The following is a 17,937-nucleotide window of genomic DNA, read 5'->3' on the forward strand; positions in this document are numbered from 1 at the left end:
TCTGACTGTCACATAATGCAGCAAGGAACTGCCTTGCCATTGTTAATATTCCCTTCTTGTAAGGTGCACAGTGAAGGCGTGTCCACTAGCACCACCAACGAGGCAAGCACAGTGCTTGGAGCCAGATAGATGCAATCCAAACAGAACAGGCCCCATTCTGACACGAGACAGAGGAAGGGCAAGTTGACACGACATTTAAATTGTGCGCACCTGCAGGAATTTGATGGCGTCCTCCTTATCTGCAATGGCCGAGGCGGTCTCGCTGCGAGCGGCGACCAGCGCGGCGGCGGCCTCCTCGGCCGATGCGCCCAGCCGCTGGGCCTCCTCTGACAGCGCATGCAACTCCTGCTGCGCTGCTGTGAGCTGCTCGCTGATCTCCTGCAGACGGCCTTCCCCCTCCTGCATCTGCACGCGAGCCGCGTCCACCTGAGCCGCCTTCTCCGCCATGCGCTGCACCTGCTCCCGAGACTCCTCCTCTGCAAACACCACACACTCCACTCTCAGCTCCAATTCAGAACTACGTTCTCCATCAATTCTTAAGTGCCCCCAGCACCACTAACCTGATGCACTTCAGCATGCTGGCTTCCACGAAGGGGAAGAGTATAGCACACGAATTTCTAGAACTGCACTCGTGTACGAATGGATCTCTAGACTCAAGGGTGCGGGTCTAGGCATGAATGTACGCTAACGTACACAGATCAGTGCAAGCGCAACAAAATCACAGAATGCACAGTGCGAAAGTAGAGGTGGCCAAACATTGAGCATTTGTTTGGCCGCACCCAGGGACTGTATGGTTGAGGCGGTGGAGGCACGCAAGGTTTCCAGTTGCCCCTGCACCTCCTCAAGCTGTGTGTTGCCGGCCGCTAGCTCGTCCTGCAGCCTCCTGACGTCGCCCGCCAGCCCAGAGTTTGACCTCCTCTGCCGCACACCCCAGCAAGCAGATGCTCAAGAGCATGCTTTTGATAATACCCAGAATTTGCACAAAGCAACATGACGCCTCGACACAAGACTGACAGCTGAAGTACTGAGACAACGTCACTCTTGCGGCATCGAAATGCTTATTTCATATGGGGGCCGCAGACAGCTTCGCACTTGCTCCTCAAGTTCATGGTCCAGGGCCGTGGCTCGGGCGCTGTACTCCTCGGCCCGGCTCTCCGCAGCCGTCTTCTCTCCCTCAACAGCGCGCAGCCTGTCGGCCAGAGAGGAGGCCTCGGAGGCGGCGGCCTGTGCGCGGGCCTCCGCCTGAGCGAGCCGCTCGCTTGACTGGCCCAGCTGCTGCTGCAGGGGAGGTGACCTGGTCTGCGCCGGCGTCCCTGTCCGCCTGCAGCTGTTTGGCTTGCTGCTCCAGCGCCTGTGCTTGCTCCCTGGCCAACACTTCGCGCGCCTTGAGCGCCACCAACTCCTCCTCCAACCTGCCCACCCTCGCCGTTGCCTGCCCAGCGCCATGCAATTCAAATACACATACACCATACCCACCAATATCAATCGTCAACGACGGCGCATCATTCTAGGCAACTCTTGTCACAGAGGCACAATCTATGCCTGTCGCCTCGTAAGTGAGGAGGTTGTGCTGTCACACCTCAAGATATTAATGCTTGCCAATGAGAAAAGGAGCCTATCATGATTATAGTATTTAGTATTTTGCAGGTGTGCTAACTCAGTAGTGCAGAGACAGGGGCAGCAGGGCCCACCTGGGCGGCCTGGCTGCGCAGCTGGTCCTCGGAGGAGGACTGGGAGGAGGCCAGGTTGTTGATAGTGGCCTCCAGCTCGCTGTTCTTTGCGCCAACCGCTCGCAGCGCGCGCGCCGTGTCGTCCGCCTTTCTCTTCAACTCCTCCACCTGAGCAACCACCATGCATTCAATCAGCGCCTCCAACAGCAGTGCATACGCATGCTCGCACAGAGCCATGCTCAGCAATATTCTCGGCCATGACTCCGATTTTGGCCCTTCTCTTGGCCAAAGTTCCTCTCGGCACATGTTTTAGGCAAAGCCAGTGGGGACAGCTCCTCCCCGGCTGCCTGGCTTCCCCCACAGAACCTCCTGGCATTTGTTGGGAGAAACGCTCAGAGAACAAGATGGTGACTGCAAGTATTGCACACAGCCTAGTTCTACAGGCAGGCACGTCAGGTTGCACAGACCTCTGCTTCTGCCCTGGACAGCGCCTCCTGCTTCTGAGCAAGCTGCTGTCCCGCGGCGTTTGACTGCTCCCGGGCCGCGGCCTCCGCGGCCTCTGTAGACTTTAGCAGCTGCCGCAGCTCCTGCAGAGCAGCCTCCTCTTCCCGGTCTGAGCCTGCCCTCACCGCGTCGGCCTCCTTAGACAGCACCTCGATTTTCCTCGCCTTCGCTTCGAGCCTCTCCTGCAGCACTGCCGCCTCGCTGCGTGACTGTTCCGCCTCTGCAACAGCTCTGTCTCGAGCTATCTCCGCCTCTGTGAGCGCCAGTGCCGCTGCATCCCCCTTGGCGACCTGCATGCAGTTAACCCTCCTTGTGGCCAGGTCAATGTTGAGATTAGTGGCAAGGAGCAACATTGAGCTGTTGTGCCCCCATCTTTCGTCTGGCCCAGCTCTCTACAGGCAAACCGTGTGTCAGCAGGGCATGGAATCTAAAACAGAGATTTACATGATGCAGGGATGCCTTTTAAGGCTCAGCCACAAGCAACAATCAGAGGCTTCGCACCTGCTCCTTCAGGGACTCGAGCTGCTCCGTGAGTTCCTGCAGCTGCTCACTCGTCCTGACTGCATCCTGCTGTGCAATCTCTGCAAGCCCCAAAACCTCTTCCAGCTCCTGAAACCTGCAGCCAACGCACCACACTTGAACATGCCTTCACAACATAATGCTGTCACCATGCAAAATCTGCCGAGTGACAATCTTGCAGTCCTAAATTGCAAATAGCCAGCACAGGAACAAAACATCTAAGGGACCGATCAAGCATTATGATTGTCCCAGTCCAAACCTTGCAATGGTTTCTTGAAGCTCCTGGGCCCGCTGCTCTTGGGCAGCCGACATGTCCTGTTTCAACAGCTCCAGATTATGCGTTTGCGCCTCTAGCTCCTCCTTTAGCCTCTCTGCGCTCTGTTATTCACAGAGGAAAGCCACCCTTCTTCAGAAAACTATTGCCAGTCTCACAGCCTTAAAAAGCAGTGTGTGTGATTGACTGGGGACTCATATGTTGACTGTTAAGGTTGCAAGAGTACATTTTATAGGAGCAGAGATGCACCTCCGCCTCGTTGCTGACGGTCTCGAAGTGACTCAGCGCTTCGCTGAGGGCGGCCTGAGTTTCCAGTAGCTGCTTCCTTTCCGCCTCCCTCTCCCTGACCAGCGCCTCCAGCCTGTCTGCGGCTGTGCGCGCCTCCTCCCGCATCTTCATCATCTCTGCTGCCAGTGCGCGCCCCTGCACACATCACAAAGCATGCTGTAACCTCCTGCATCGAGAGGTGCACTGGCACGACAGTGTACATGATGGCATAGCCTCGAGTGGAAGGATGCCAGGTCTTGTACCTGCTGCTGGATGTAGGACAACCACTCCTCGTCCATGTCTTTGCCATGGAGGTCTATGCGAGCAAAATCAGGCCCATGCTGCTGCAAAGCCTGTGAGACACACGCTTGGCCTTGTGTGTGCTGGTATTGAGTCGAATGTTGCACATTTTGGAGATGCTTGGCCTAAGAAGAGGATACAGCACTATGTTACCGTGCATGAGGAAGCTTCAGTATCAATATTTGAGCAAGATCATGGCTACATGTGAAGCTGCAGAACCTGCACTGTCAGCACCTACCTGCAGTACCTCCTCCAGCTCACGTAGAGGTTTCCCTCCCACCTGGTCCAACTCTGCTGTGTTCCTGATAACAGATCTCCGAATTTCCCTCCTTGAAGGAAAGAGGGGAGACACCCCTCCTGGTAGCCGGCCATGGTGGTGCCACCTTCTGCCTAGTTTCAACCTGTGGGGTCTCTGATGCGGGGCGAAAGGAGAATGTAAGATCAGATTATTTGTACACATGCGTTGCCTTGCGCTCGATTTGGGCAAGCTGGCAAGCATGTCGATTTGCTGTGTCAGCTACTACACTTGTGCGTGTACAACTACCAATGGGAGACGCCAGATGCCAGGTAGAGGTTCTTCCCTTGTGGCATTTCTGTCGATAGGTTTTTGGAGTATGGAAAGAGGGGAACTTTTCTGCCATAGTGCTTCCAAGGCTGGTGTTGGATGAAGCTCAGCAGGGCTTGGGATGTTGGGATCAGCCATCAGTAATGGACATCCCGATCTGGCAACCGAGCCCAGTAGGGTTCCAAGAATCTATTTCAGGAGCATTTGCTCCTTGCGAAAACTTTCAAAACTTTATACTATGTAGCCAACATGTCTCGCTCATTCTCGGCAAATCAATACGAGCAGGATTTTGTTCCGCGTGTTCTGGGAAATTGGGAGGTTCCGGCTGGGCAGGTGCGGTTCAAGGAGTGCCTGTTGACATCAGTGTGATATATTTGCTCGTTTAATTTTCTTCTATTATAAAAAATTCTAATAGAAGTGACCTTGCAGATTTCTTCGAGCCGTCAAAGCGGAGAAAGGCCAAGGGCTCGCACGGGACCAACGCAGTTTATAGTTGCAGACAATGGCTACCTGTTAGATGGAAAGAAGATTCCTGGATCTGCATTCATCGACAATCTGAGCGATAGATGCCGGAGCCCCTCCCGTTGGCCAAAGGTAATGCGCTGCTTTAGAGTTGCAGTAGAAAGTAGATCGGTCTCTGCAGCAGTTCGTACATGTCTTAAATCATGAAGATTGATCAGCTAGCTGCACAGAGCTTCTGATGGTCACATTGAAAGTTAAGCCGATGGGGATATGATTACAAAGCCAGTCATGTGGTATGGCGCAGGCCAATCAGTCCTACCGGACCGCAGCGTGCGCAACCATGGGATACAAGGGGATCCGCACCGACTACCTAAACTCCTCCACCGTCACAATCCCCATTGTTGACATTCCTGGCTGCAAGGAAAAGACATTCAGATGATCTCCAGGTTTCGCTCTCGTAGGACACGGGGACCTGCACCAAATTGGCATGGCAGACTCTGTGCGCATGATGGACAGAGCTGTAAAATGAGACCACCCAAAGAAATGTTTGCATTGTGCAAAGTCTCTATCAAAGCACACTGGCCATTCATTGAAAGCCCAAAGCATCTTGCACATGCAATCACAAGCGCTTCCTCACCCGTCTCAAGCATGGTCGTTCAAGATGGCTTGCACTGATGCCACAAGGCGGCACTCCTGAGTCTATGTCTGCATCAGCATCACTCGCTGTCAGAGCGTCGCTCGGCTGCACCTGCCTGCTCGTCCTCATCCCTGTCCCTATGGCGGTGCTGCCGCTTGTGCTTCTTGTGCTTCTTCTGGTGCTTCTCCTTGCGCCGCTCCACCCTGTCGTCCTCTGCCACAGGAGAGGGAGACCTGCTCCGCTTCCGCTCCCTGCGCTCTTCCACCCCATTCTGCTCACTGACTGCTGCGGGGGCAACGTTCTTGGCATCGGCCTCTGCTGCAGCTGCCGGCGGCGCATGCACCGGCGCCGTGGCCGGCGCAGGCTTCTGGGGAGTGGACGCTGCATTCAGCGCCTCCAGCGCGCGCTCGCGCAGCCTGCGAGCCTCCTCTGCGCGCTTCTGCTTCTCCCTGCTGTCTTCATCGCCATCCATTGCCGCAGCCGCTGCAGCGCCGTTCTGCTTTGCGGGCTCGTCCGCCAGCCTCTGCTCGGTGCTGTGGCCCCTCTTGGACGAGTCAGCCCTGCGGCCGTCCCTGTCTTCCTGGTCCCTGCGCCTGTCGCCGTCTCGCTCGCTCCTGTCGCCCCTGCGCGAATTCCCCCTCCTGCCGGAATCATCCCGGGGATCCCTCCGCTCGCGATCCCTGTCAGATCCGTCCCTTTCCCGCCTCTCCCTGCCATCCCTCTCCCTGTCCTTGTCTCGCCTGCCCCTGTCGTCTCTGTCGACATCCCTCCGGTCCCGCTTTCTGTCATCGTCCCTGCCACGATCGCGGCGCTCAAGGTTGGACCGGCTGCGGTCCCTATCCCGGTCCCTGTCTCGGCGCTCCCGGCTCGCGTCGCGGCGGTGGCGCGGCGGTGACGGCGACGGCCGCCTGCGCACAGGGGAGGGCCGCTTCCGGATGGTGGGCGACACATCCCGCCGGCGCTTTGCCCTGGTCACGCAACACACAAAAGTATTAATCTCAAACTCTGGCGAGACAGCATGGCTAGGTTGCACGCGCACAAAGTGGCATGGGTGTGTGAAGGGGTGGCGATGCAGACTGGAGGCATAACAATGTGTTTGCAAAGGCGAGGGATGTACTTGGAGGGGCTGACACTCCGCTCAGGGACCTTGGCAGGGAAGGATGAGGGGGCTCCGCTGCCTGCCAGCCGCTTTGACAGGGCGGCAATGGCAGACAGGGCTGCAGCCTTCTGAGACGCTGAATTCTGAGGAGCGCCTGCACCAACACCCATTCCTCAGACAGCTGCATCCATCACAGCATGTAAAATCCAAAAAGAAAGCCATCCGCACAGCCACTCGCAATCATTCGGATGATTAACTTGTGCACGAGAATGACGCAGGGTGCTGGGAACACACCTGGCGCAGCCACACCGCCAGGGTTGGTCTTGGCCTGCACACGCATGGCAGCCACCTGCGCTGCCAGCTGGGCCTGCTGCATCTGCGCAATCATGACCTGCTGCAGATGGGCTGCCTTGATGGCTGCGTAGGGGTTGGCTGTGCCCTTCTCCTTGGTCTTGGCTGCAATGGCCGCCTGCTCCACAGCAATGGCCCTGTCCATTACCTGCATGCCGTTCATGGCAGACGCTGCCGCCGCTTCCTGCGCACAGACCAAGCTAGTGTATCAGCAACTATCCGAGCGTCCAGTGCCCTACAGCCTGCTATTGACAGTCAGTTGGATACTTACAGCTTGTCTGCACAGAAGACACTTCCAGGTAGGAATCCAAAGCCTGTGATCAAGGCCCCTCCCATTGGACTTGGTGCAAAGAATGATGCATGCACAGCAGTTAAAAAAAAGGACGTTACAGTCCAGGAGTCTGTGGACTTACCCCAGGAGTGGCGTACTCAACAAGCGCAAACTGGTTCTTGTTGCCCACCAGAGACACGTTTGTGATTGAGCCGCAAAAGGCAAAGAGCTGTCGTATCTGCACAGCAAAACCCAAGTCACATCGATGCGCAAGCCAGTGGACCCAAAGAGCATATATCAAATTTGCAAAAATGGAGATGAGAGGAGGTTTACCTGATCCACTGTGACACTGGGGTTGAGATTGCCAACAAGCAGGGTGCAGTCCAACACCCCTGCCTCCGTTGGGAATTCGACACCAGCTTCGTGGGCCTGAGGTCCCTACAAAAAGGAAAACCGTCTTCTCAGCTTCCGGAGATTTTTTGAACATCTCATCCATTTCATCCTCATAGATTACGTACAAGCAATTGGTCATGCAGGGGTGACAAGGGTTGTGCTTACCAGCACTGAGGGTGGCTGTGTGGCGAGCGCAGCATTTGCTGTAGACATCAGCGCAGCATCAAGTGCAGAGGATGCTGCTATTGCTGTGTCCAACATTGACGGGGCCTGTTCTGTAGCTGTAGACGTCGCTGGCTGTTCCGCGGCGGGCTCCGGAGGACTGAAGAAAACAGGGAAAGGTGACCCGCCAATCGGCGATCCGTTTACCTCGACACTCAGCTAGTGTCAAACGCAACAGCCACACGCGTTCAGTCTCTTGCATTTGAATAGAAGCCACATAGGCAAGCAAATAAAACATTGCATGGGATGTTTTGACCATATAAAAGATTCGAAGGTGAGCAGTAGCATTTACTACATCAAGAAATAGAGGGTTGCCACAAGGAAGCAAAGTCTCTTGCAAGGTCACACCTCATAGTCTCCGCGTGCTGCAACAGAGTAGCTGGCAGTGTAAGTTCCGTCGTTGTTGTCCTTTACGGATGCAGTGACGATATCGGCACCCGCTGCACGGGCAGCATTTCCAGGGCGCACGGTGGCAACACAGTATGCCCCACCCTCCCTGATCCTGGTTCCCCGCTCATCCTTGGCTGTGACAAAGAATGATACGGTTGATTTAGCAGCTCCTCCAGTGTACCCAGGACCTCCAAGGGTGCATTTCTCCGCGCAGATAGGGCCAGGAGGATAGTCTCTCTCGATCTCATCATCCTCAGACTCTGAACCCTCATCCTCAGAAGTGTCTTCTGCCTCTCGTTCTGCTAGCCCAGATGATGCAACGACGATAGCACCAGCTGCTTCTTGGTGCTGCAACCATGCTGGATTGGCTTCTGTATCAGCCATATTTGCTAATCTGTTTGCCAGCCAACTTTCTGCAGAGGCAGAGTCTGCCCTTGTCAGTGCGCACGGGGCACCTATGAAACCCGTCGAGATCAACGCCCAAGAACACAAAATTCCGTTTGCCTTTTAGCAGGAATAAAGCCGCCGAGTCTTGCAGGCTGCACAAGGTCAAGCGCAAACCCTCATGCAGAGAACTTTACTAATCTAAGGGAGGAATGGAGGGGAATTAGGTGTTTCCTTGGACAGCGAAGTTTTCCAAAATGCATTGTTTGATCGACACCCGAGTCACCACACGGGCACATGCTGTTATTGTTGACACCGTTTTTTACTATGTGGGACTGAGATTCATCAGGCTTTCCTTATCAGCATCAACGAGGAAATGGCCGATGTGCTTTTGGATTTCCAAAGCTGTGAATAGGTCTGCAGACTTTCGTGAGGCTATCTAGGTTTATTTTGCATTAGATTTTCACATCTGAGAGTAGATACCTCTAGATGTGGACCGGTTGGTTGAGCTCACTGTTCCTGTCGTTCAACACAAGACTGGAAATCCTGCTGTTCTACTGTATCCTGGGCGGTTCATATCTCTACTATGTGGCCAGCTTCAGTAAGCCTGGAACAATCCAGCGCATGCTTGCTTCTGGTCCAATCTTGCTGGGGAACATCTTTGTCCCTTTCATCTTCGACCCCGTGAATGAAGTGTGTACAGCTATGAGTGTGGTGTTCCTGCTCACCTGGCTGGGCACCTTCAAGGTTCGTCAATATGAGCAAGGCCACATTCTCTCTCGTTTACTCGGGAACTGTCCTGTTGTTCACATGAGCGTGTCGAGCGGTGTCTGAGTCCTTTCTGAATGAATTGACTCACTGCAGGTCTTGGGCCTGTGTATAAACAGAGGGAGTCTGTCAGAGCGGCTAGACTGGCTGCAGTTCCTTGCTGTCTTGTGGTTGCCGATCACTCCACAGAGTGTCCAGCAAAGTGAGTTCCTCGCTCGATCCCTTGTGGCCACCTCCCTTTCCATGCATACTACAGCCCTTTCAACAGACAGCAACACATGCTGGAATGACTCGTGATGATGGCGCTGCTGACAGTTGAGTTCATGCAGATCCTCTGAGCGTGGCTGTCGGAATCACCAAGAAGAAAAAGGCCCCCATGCAGCGCGTCTCTTCAAACGCAAGACTGAACGAAGAGGCTGGATCCTACTGGCAGCTGTTGGCAGGTTTCTTCGCCAAGGCAGCGACATTGGGGATCGTGGTGTACCTTCTCACAGCCTTTTCTTTGCAGCGCCAGATTGTGGAGTTTCTCTACTGTGAGTTTTTTCCGATGTCCAATCTGTCAGTACCTTTGCTGGTGTTATATGCGCAGCTTTATTTCGTGCTGCTGTATCTGATGTTGGGCAAAAATCTGCGCAATCTTCACAGCTGCATGTGCTGCTGGTTGCTCATTATTTTGTGACTTTGTATTGTGCTGCACAGCTGTGGGTATGTATGCCTTTCTCGGACTGCTTATGGATGGTCCGGCAACTCTGGCCTCATCCCTGATTGGCCTGAAGATTGCACCACACTTTGACAAGCCATTCCTGGCCTCGTCGATCACTGACTTCTGGTCGAGACGATGGAATCTGACAGCCGGCAACGCTCTTCGATTCATGGTAATATTTTGTTCTAACTGGGAATTGCGAATGCTCTTGACTTTGAGTTTCTGTTCCATTCGCACATTCCAATCCTTTACCTTGTCATGCTGATGCTCCAGGTGTATGACACAATCACTGAGAAGAGGCTGGTGAAGACCTCCAGAGGAAATGCCCAGCCAAGCATAGGCCTTCGTAGGCTTGGCGCTGCCTCGTCCTTCCTGGTCTCAGGCATTATCCATGAAGTAATACTCTGGTGCGATTTCTCTCGCTCGGACTTATACCCCTTTGCACCTCCTGCAAGTAGCTGCTGTTCATGTCTCATGCAGAGATGCTTGATATGATCTAAGTATCAAGCAGGGCATCTGAATATATCTGAGTGCTGCAATATTTTAGTATAATTACACGCTTTTCCTGCCAAAAGGCAAGGTATGTCCTGTAGACAAGCTGCAGCATATAGTAATGGATGAATTCTCTATGTGCAGGTATGCCATTGGGCATGTGCCTGGCGCAACTGGCGGCTGGTTCATCTTCTTCGCAATTCAGGGCCCCCTTCTGGCAGTAGAGTCTGAGCTGAAGAGGTGGGCGCGCAAGAGGAAGCTCGAGGTGCCCCGTTGGGTTGCCATCCCCCTGACCATCACCCTTCTGCTCACACTCGGTGACTACTTCTTCTTCAAGCCTGCCATGCAGTCAGGCCTGGCAGACAGGGTGGTGCAGAGCCTCATGCAGAGCTACACGGCCCTGTGGAGCACAGCAAGGAATATGTTGGGGCAGTGAAGTAGTCCTCAGAGACTTAGAGACTCATCAAGAAGCACAACAGAGAGAGCAGAGGGCTGGTGTTCGAAGTACTATATCTGGGAAGGAGTGTGTGCATAGTCTGATGAGAGTATGGATCAGAGTAAGTCACGAATAAAATGCAAGCCATGCTTGCGAAAGAGCGCGTGTCATTGAATGCATTGGTTGCTCGTGGACAGTGCGCCTTGAGCCGCATGCTCTTCATGTCTAGATTTTGTGTTGATGCGCAATGTGAGAGCAGCCTTCTTGACTACATGTGCATGCATGCTTGTAGAGCACCACTGATAGATCTGTCTTGAAACATAAAGAGAGACAATGCCTCATGACTGCCTTGGAAAAAGCAAAGACTTAAATTTCAATCTGCCTCAGAGATGTTATGCTTTAACTGCTGTTATCAACTTCATTTGTGAGAGAGAGTGGCCACATGGCAAGTCTGTGCCCTTGTAAAAGATGCATGCCCATACAACTGGGAAGTGGTAGCCTTCATTCAGATTATAATCACTCCACCATGATAAAGTACAGGCGTAAATGTAGTACAACCTCTCAAGTCAATCCTTCATATGCACATCACAGCATCATACAATGAGGTGCTCAAGGTGACTTGTGTACAGGATCAAGCTTGGGACCATCCATGATGCCTCCTTGAGGCCCAAGCTTCAGGCCTGGGTCCTCAGGGGATCCTGAGGACGTCCTCGGAGAATCAACCTACATTGCGCTATGTGCACTATTTCTGAAAGCAGCAGCTGTCATAAGAAGCTCTTGGGAGGACCGTCCCTTTCCACAACAAGAGTATCGCCTCGGATATCCTTAGCCACTCTCAATGACCGTCCCAGGTAGACAGTATCAAACCTGCACGGAAGCCAGGACATCCTCAATTGACACCACGGCCAGATTTGCATGCATGCTGCAGACCTCCTGCCATGCATGAGTGCATGCAGGTCGCTTACGCAAACTTGGATCTAGCAGACTCAGCTGCCAGAGCCAGAATCTGTGTGACTCTCATAGGTAAAGTTAGAGAAAGAGGTATGCAGACATCAAGGCAGAGCGAGCGCCAGGAGATAGGAGCAAGGGCTGAAATGTACTCACCATCCTTGGCCAAAGGGCGGCAGCGAGAAAGGACGATTGCCAAGTTTCACTTTGGCGCCCCTGAATTTGAATTCTGTGCGCTGCTCGCCTACCACATCCAGGGATGAATCCACAATGAAAAATCCATTGGGTTGGAATGTGATCACATTATTTAGCGATCCATTCTCGACATCAATGACCTTCTCAAAGCACACACAGAGTTCTCAGCACGTTGCAGAGTGCTAGAGATGGTTTTCTCATCACAATGGAACAAATGGCAAAGTGTCGCTACCTGGAAGACTTCGCCAGCCTCCTTACCAAGCCACCCTGCATTTTTGAGGATGAATAGAGTTTCCTGCGTATATTCACAGGGCTATAAGTAGCATTCTTGGCCAATGAACAGCGGAGTACTTTGAGAGGTGATTGAATGGAAATGGGACTGGGTCTGTTTATTGCATGCCACTAACCTGAGAGCATGGAGACACTTGCCTTCTCTGTTGTGTAGAGCAACCTCCATGTGGCAGAGAGATCACTCCCTGTCGTCACTGTGCACCGTCCTATGTCTTCTAGCTCACTTACTGCGTCTAAGATGTCCTGCTTACTGGAAGGTGAAGCAGTGAGGCCACGCTGTGTGCTTTCAATGGCTGTCAGGAGGCGTAATTCTGCAGCTTTTCTTCTTCCCTGATCTCTGTTTGTAAATTTCTTGATAAGTGTGTCCAGAGGACCACAAGAGGCACTCATGCGCGCTAGGATGGCACGCGCATGGGCATGATGAGGTCGAGGCATCGACAGACATGAAAGGCGAGATTGTTGCTGCAAGCTGTGATTTGCAGTCATGTTGGGCATAATGTGGAGGAATGTCCATTCATATCTTTCAAGAATCCCTAGAAGTTCTAGGCGAGATGCAGTTCCGGAACAATGATGGCCTTGGGCTGACACAATCTTCATAAGTCCGAGATCTCTTGAATGGCAAATGTGACCTGGGTGATGACTTCTCTTCATTCATGCTTGTGTAAGTAAGGATGGCGGCTGAAGGAGATGCCGACGTTCAACAGTACTATGCCCTCGTCCTCAGTGAGAAACTCGTCTCTCTATCATGTCCATTTTTGAACCGCCAGCATAGATCTTGCGTTTTCTAACGTCATTGGATAATCGAGATACAACCATCATGATGTTATGTTGTCGCTGTGGCGACAGCACCAGGTTGTCGTGTTCAAGAGGAGATCTAAATATTGCTCGATGCAAATCGCAGGCGAGAAGTCCGCTGGTGCAGAAGGCATTCGAAGGGCAAAGGGTGCCGCTATTGTGCGCCTGCTGCGATCTGTGCGGTGTGACAAGGCAGTGATACGTTGCGGCGAGCCAGACGACGGCCTTTGGCTGGGATCTGTTCTCACTGAAGCTGGTCTCACTCTAGCAGATCTTGACAAGCCATCTGGGCTGCCAGGTGGGTAAATGTGCGACCCAATTGAAAGCTTGAAATCTTTATAATACAGTCAAGTTCTACTCGTTGGTGATAATGGATTGAAGACGTTGTTGAGGCTGTGCTACAGGTACTTATGGCAATCAGATCGCTGGCCCTCCGCAAGTTCAAGTCGTTGTTGATGGAGACAACAATAGCACCAATGCAGGTAAGGCTGCTCCACTTTCCTTGCAGATGCATCAGCATGCATTTGTGCTCCTATTGTTGATGCCAGAATCTTATCGATGTGCTTGCAGGCTCTGGCAATCTGCTCGTAAATTTGGATGTTCCAAATGAGGCGGCGTATGTACAAGCCCTTGGACAGACAGACCTCTTGACACCCAGCCATGCTCTTGTCACCTTCGTGACTCCTCTGGAGCTGGTCGATCTGAAGGGCTACACTCAGCCAAATCCAGAAGCAAAGGTACTTCTCATGGCAATTTGTGCGGAGGACTCTTGATGCTGCTTTAGACTGGTCTGCTGGCAATGTGACTGCTTTATGTTGCTTGATGGCTCACATTTTGCTTGCAGATCAAGCCTCTGCCTGATGTGCTGCCTGGCCTGCAAGGAAAGCCGGGAGCAGATCAGCAGCCATCCTGTGCAGAGACATTGGGTGTGACAGATGCTCCTGCATCAACAGCTCGGAGCATGGAGCCCACAGATCAGGCGCCGTGCGAAAACAAAGAGGAGAATATGGTAACACAAGTGCGTTCCGAGGAGCTCCAACAGAGGAAGCAGCGGCTGCTGCAAGCCGTCAGTCAGCTTCTGCGCCCTCAGAATGGCTCTGCTCATGCAGCAACGATCCCAGCCGGACTCCAGAACGGCAATCAGAACGGCCATGACATGCCGGCAGTGGATCCCGTCATCACAGAAGCTGCCTCCGAAGATGATTTGCCCCCACCACCGCCCCTCGGATCTCCCAGCGCCTCACAAGCAGCCACAGTTCTTCCCACCTCCCGCTCAGGCATTATCACCGAAGCAGACGTCCCAGTGACTGAAGCACATCCAGCCTCAGCAGCAGTGGAGCAGAAAGGAATGGGGATGGATATGTCTCCCGGGGCGTTCCAGGCCAGCGCGGAAGGCGCCGGAAGGCGGGGAAGGCAGCGCTCGGCGCAGGAGGCAGCTGCTTGGAAGGAAGAGCAGCAAGAGCTGGCGCTGGAGCGCGCCATCCTGGAGATTCACTGGCAGCAGGCTGAAGCCGAGCAGGACTCGGTCTACCTTGAGGAGGCTGATGATGCAGATCTGGCAGAGGATGCCGAGCTTGAGGAGGGTGAGCTGGCCGGCCAGGCAATGGAGAGTGCAGAAGACCAGCCAGCTCCTGCAGCAGGAACGGACGCAGCCTGGTATCAGCACCTACCGCCCTTCTATCAGCAGTGGGGGCGCGCGGCCACCGGCAACGCTTCTGCATCCGCCGATGCCGGGGTGCAAGCAGATGAAGGCGTAGGCCCAGGCCAGGGCAACAAGTCCAGCGGCCAGGCCGCAGCGTGGGAGGACTGGTATCGGCAGCAGGGCTATGGGGGGCAGGACGCATCTGCGCAGCATGGCGGGGGGCAAGCAAGGGAGGGAACAGCCGAAGGTGGGTGGCAGCAGTGGCAGACCTGGCAGCAGCAGCAGAATGGCAGCTGGGCGGGAGCAGCGCCGGACTGGAATGCAGCGGGCCAGCAGGGCGCCACCACTGCAGGGCCCTTCCCATGGGCAGCACAGGGGCAAGGACAGGAGGGACATGTGTCAGTGCCTGCGGCGCTGCTGCAGCGGTACCAGATGCTGGAGTGGGCGGAGTGGTGCCGGCAGTATGAGCGCTGGCAGGCGGCCTATGAGCAGTGGTACAGCTGGTGGTCCAGCGCCATGTGGCAGGCCAGTGGGTACTATGGCACCGGCATGGGACCAGGACCAGATGCCAGCGCCAGCTAGACCGGCATGAGAAAAGCTTTGGCAGCCTTTACTGTGGTGTTGCATGTGTGCCGTAATGGCAATGCATGATGAAGCATAATGCTGTGATGACGGTTGCTAGCAAGGCAGATTATAGTGTCACACAGTATGGTACACTTTGCACACTTTAGGACGGTCCTGTTGAACAAGGCATCTTGTCTACTCTAGCAAGCCCTCAAAGTGGGATTTGAAATACTTGTCGGCGGATTTTGCAGCATCTGTTAGATTCTCTTGGCCACGGCCTTCCAGCACAATTGCTATTTTCCGGCACGCTACCCTCTTTGCCACCACCCAGCAGTCATGCGCTCCTCTTACTATCACCTGCAACCACGTGATATCTTCCTCACATACTGGTATCTATGTGTTTCTGCAACAAACGTTCTTGCCCACAGATTCTAAAGGAACAACATTACAATGCAATTGAGTGCACGTTCATTATCACGAGATGCACCTCTCTGTCCCCTCTGAGTGCAGCCTCGTCCAGATCCGCTCGCACAGCATGCACCAGAAATTGCGATTCCCTTGACAACGTGGCTGCCTTGCTGGCGGGCGATGCTCTGACAGCCAGCAGCATGTCATCCACGTACACATACCTGTACCGCACAGTAGTATTCATTTGCACTCGTCCTTGACCTGCCCTGCCCTTCTGCGAGAGCACAGGCACATCAAGCTGCATGCAATTGCCTTTTAAAACCAGGTCAATCTACCTAATGCTGGGGATGTGCCATTGGTTGGCGGCGGCCAGCTCAGCGGCTGTGCCCTGCGCAATGCCATGCAGGGCCGGCAGCGCCGCGTGCGCCAGCTCTGCAAGCAGCTCCGGGGCAGCCGCCACGCGCTCGGCCAGCAAAATTAGCAGCAAGCAGCCGCCAGCCCGCAACCCCAGCAGCCCACACCGCTCCCCGCTCTCCTGCAGCACCGCAAACAGTTTCAAACAAGTGTGATGCCACAGCTGCTGCCAAGCCTTGACACTGAGACTTGCGAGGCCTGCCTATACAAAGAGGCTCCACCCAACAGGGGCAGGAAAAGCAAGCTTTTGCAGGTCTGTGCAACAACAATGTGCATGGTCTGATCTGTGATGGGGGTAATCAAGAACGGACGGCACCTGCAGCCATATCTGTGGGAGATCTGCAGAAGCGCCAATCTCTGTCCCAGCCGCGGACTGCAGCAGGAAGCCGGGTGGCACCAGGCGCCATGCTTTGCGGTCCAGCACATGCCGCTCTGCCCCATCAGCCTCCTGCCACCTGCCAAGACATGCCAGGATCTTTCACAGGATGCATGCGACAGACCGCAGAGTCACAGCTCAGCAGCACTCTTTAATGGCCCTCTTAGCTCTGCGCTGCGACGCCTTTTTGTAAGTCTCCCGATTGGGCTTTCTTTGGGCCTCATCATGCAGGTGAGATGTCTGTGCGACAGCATTGACGTTGTTTGCACATGATTTCTTCTGGACATAAAAAGTCTACAGCACTGCAGGGGCACCAACCGCAGGGTGGAGGTGATGCGGCTGCCCAGGGACGGCTGTTCGGCGGCGTGCGCGGCCGGCAGCAGGGCCAGGGACGCCAGGCGGACGAGCGCAGCTGTGTCGGCGCGGTCCAGGCTGCTCCAGAGGCACCACTGCTCGTGCATCAGCACCGCCCCCTGCACCGGCACCGCCCCGCCCACCTGTGCCACCAGCAGCCGGCTCACCAGCGCCTGCACTCCTGCACCAGACCATACCTTCTCTCAGGCAGCGCTGCACATGTTCTGTAAGCTCATGTACAGATCCAGCATATCAAGAAGATCACAACTCATTTTCACAACTGTCTGCAGCGCAGAATTGAGCCACTCTGGGCCATGTCTGCTCTGCAACATTCGGATCGGTGAGACTCACTTCAAGAACAAGAGAGTTCAATGCACAGCGATATAGCTTGAGAGCAATAAAGCAGAGAATTAGCTGGTGGAAGGCTACTGCAGGCACCTGTGAAGAGGGGTCGGGAGAGCGGCAGCCAGGGCACGCCCTCCCTGCCGCTGAGGGGATTGTGCAGCGCCTGGTAGAGGGTCCCTCTGCTGCCAAGGCGATCCCCCCACTGCTCCAGCAGTCCCCCCAGCACCCCTCGAGCCATCTCCCCACTCGAATCCTGTGCCGCGCACGTACTCCAGTCAAACAGGACTCTGCTTTCTTGATGGTGACCGGCTGTCGTCATTGTAACTTGCTTATCATGCCGAGCACTGTGCCAATAGTGTGATGGCCAGGCATACCTGATCCAGGAGGCACTGCAGAGGGCCGTGCAAAAGCGTGCACACTGCGTACAGCTGTTTGAGGACCTCTCGCAATGACTTATCTCGAACCGGCCCGGAGAACCAGGCTCTCTGCGCTATCAGCAGCATCCACAGGCTGGGCTCGCACTCGTGGGTGATCCATACGCTGCGCTCTGCATGCATGCTCTCGCATGGCCTCTCCTGTGCATGCATCCTGGTGTGAACAAGCCGTGAAGCCAGACATACTGGATTTTATTTGGAAGATCTAGCTGGATACCTGGTCAAAGATTGAGGAGAAGGCGCTCATAGCCTGCACCAGGCCGACAACTGAGGCCTGCTCATCTGTGTCCACGCTGGCTGGATAAAAGCCAAGGACCCTGTCCGCTTCCTGCCCCTCAGTCCTCCCTCTACGCACGTCAAAGACGGATAGCTGGAGAGGGGGTACCGTGCGCTCCTGATCTTTCTTTGGTGCTGTCATCTCGGACTTCAGTGAACTTCACCAGTCCGATGAGGCATTCATTGTT

General features: G+C 54.5%; 6 protein-coding genes across 6 annotated transcripts; 2 read left to right on the top strand and 4 right to left on the bottom strand.

The window, feature by feature from the left end:
- Nucleotides 1–5,277: 5,277 nt before the first annotated feature.
- COCSUDRAFT_63130 (hypothetical protein) lies at nucleotides 5,278–7,525 on the bottom strand (the record flags this gene model as incomplete). The annotated part of the gene is made up of 6 exons (XM_005648089.1): nucleotides 5,278–6,166; nucleotides 6,316–6,451; nucleotides 6,592–6,832; nucleotides 7,062–7,157; nucleotides 7,253–7,357; nucleotides 7,478–7,525. 6 exons carry the CDS (start codon nucleotides 7,523–7,525, stop codon nucleotides 5,278–5,280), a joined length of 1,515 nt encoding a protein of 504 aa, XP_005648146.1.
- Nucleotides 7,526–7,876: 351 nt separating this feature from the next.
- COCSUDRAFT_83692 (hypothetical protein) lies at nucleotides 7,877–8,308 on the bottom strand (the record flags this gene model as incomplete). The annotated part of the gene is made up of 1 exon (XM_005648304.1): nucleotides 7,877–8,308. One exon carries the CDS (start codon nucleotides 8,306–8,308, stop codon nucleotides 7,877–7,879), a length of 432 nt encoding a protein of 143 aa, XP_005648361.1.
- A 489-nt stretch (nucleotides 8,309–8,797) lies between these two features.
- COCSUDRAFT_41793 (hypothetical protein) lies at nucleotides 8,798–10,707 on the top strand (the record flags this gene model as incomplete). The annotated part of the gene is made up of 3 exons (XM_005648090.1): nucleotides 8,798–9,055; nucleotides 10,053–10,186; nucleotides 10,416–10,707. The coding sequence occupies 3 exons, from the start codon at nucleotides 8,798–8,800 to the stop codon at nucleotides 10,705–10,707; spliced, it is 684 nt and encodes a 227-aa protein (XP_005648147.1).
- Nucleotides 10,708–11,429: 722 nt separating this feature from the next.
- COCSUDRAFT_33137 (PAP fibrillin) lies at nucleotides 11,430–12,631 on the bottom strand. The gene is made up of 4 exons (XM_005648091.1): nucleotides 12,280–12,631; nucleotides 12,083–12,145; nucleotides 11,812–11,990; nucleotides 11,430–11,574 (listed from the first exon to the last, which is right to left on the bottom strand). Exons 1-4 carry the CDS (start codon nucleotides 12,529–12,531, stop codon nucleotides 11,472–11,474), a joined length of 597 nt encoding a protein of 198 aa, XP_005648148.1. The 5' UTR covers nucleotides 12,532–12,631; the 3' UTR covers nucleotides 11,430–11,471.
- A 181-nt stretch (nucleotides 12,632–12,812) lies between these two features.
- COCSUDRAFT_41794 (hypothetical protein) lies at nucleotides 12,813–15,160 on the top strand (the record flags this gene model as incomplete). The annotated part of the gene is made up of 4 exons (XM_005648092.1): nucleotides 12,813–12,888; nucleotides 13,043–13,234; nucleotides 13,507–13,673; nucleotides 13,781–15,160. 4 exons carry the CDS (start codon nucleotides 12,813–12,815, stop codon nucleotides 15,158–15,160), a joined length of 1,815 nt encoding a protein of 604 aa, XP_005648149.1.
- A 177-nt stretch (nucleotides 15,161–15,337) lies between these two features.
- Nucleotides 15,338–17,891, bottom strand: COCSUDRAFT_63133 (hypothetical protein; the record flags this gene model as incomplete). Its single annotated transcript, XM_005648093.1, has 8 exons — nucleotides 15,338–15,499; nucleotides 15,630–15,771; nucleotides 15,886–16,085; nucleotides 16,281–16,419; nucleotides 16,659–16,875; nucleotides 17,133–17,292; nucleotides 17,414–17,614; nucleotides 17,691–17,891. The coding sequence occupies 8 exons, from the start codon at nucleotides 17,889–17,891 to the stop codon at nucleotides 15,338–15,340; spliced, it is 1,422 nt and encodes a 473-aa protein (XP_005648150.1).
- Between the last annotated feature and the right edge of the window lie 46 nt (nucleotides 17,892–17,937).

Source organism: Coccomyxa subellipsoidea (genome assembly GCF_000258705.1).
Source record: "Coccomyxa subellipsoidea C-169, whole genome shotgun sequence".
In the NCBI taxonomy this organism is placed as follows: domain Eukaryota; kingdom Viridiplantae; phylum Chlorophyta; class Trebouxiophyceae; family Coccomyxaceae; genus Coccomyxa; species Coccomyxa subellipsoidea.

Coding starts and splice junctions, on each gene's coding strand:
- COCSUDRAFT_33137 (XM_005648091.1), bottom strand. CDS start 12,531: ATGAGTGCCTCTTGTGGTCCTCTGGACACACTTATCAAGAAATTTACA. Junction 12,146..12,279: donor TGCTCTACACAACAGAGAAG/GCAAGTGTCTCC, acceptor GAATATACGCAG/GAAACTCTATTCATCCTCAA. Junction 11,991..12,082: donor AGGCTGGCGAAGTCTTCCAG/GTAGCGACACTT, acceptor TGCTTTGAGAAG/GTCATTGATGTCGAGAATGG.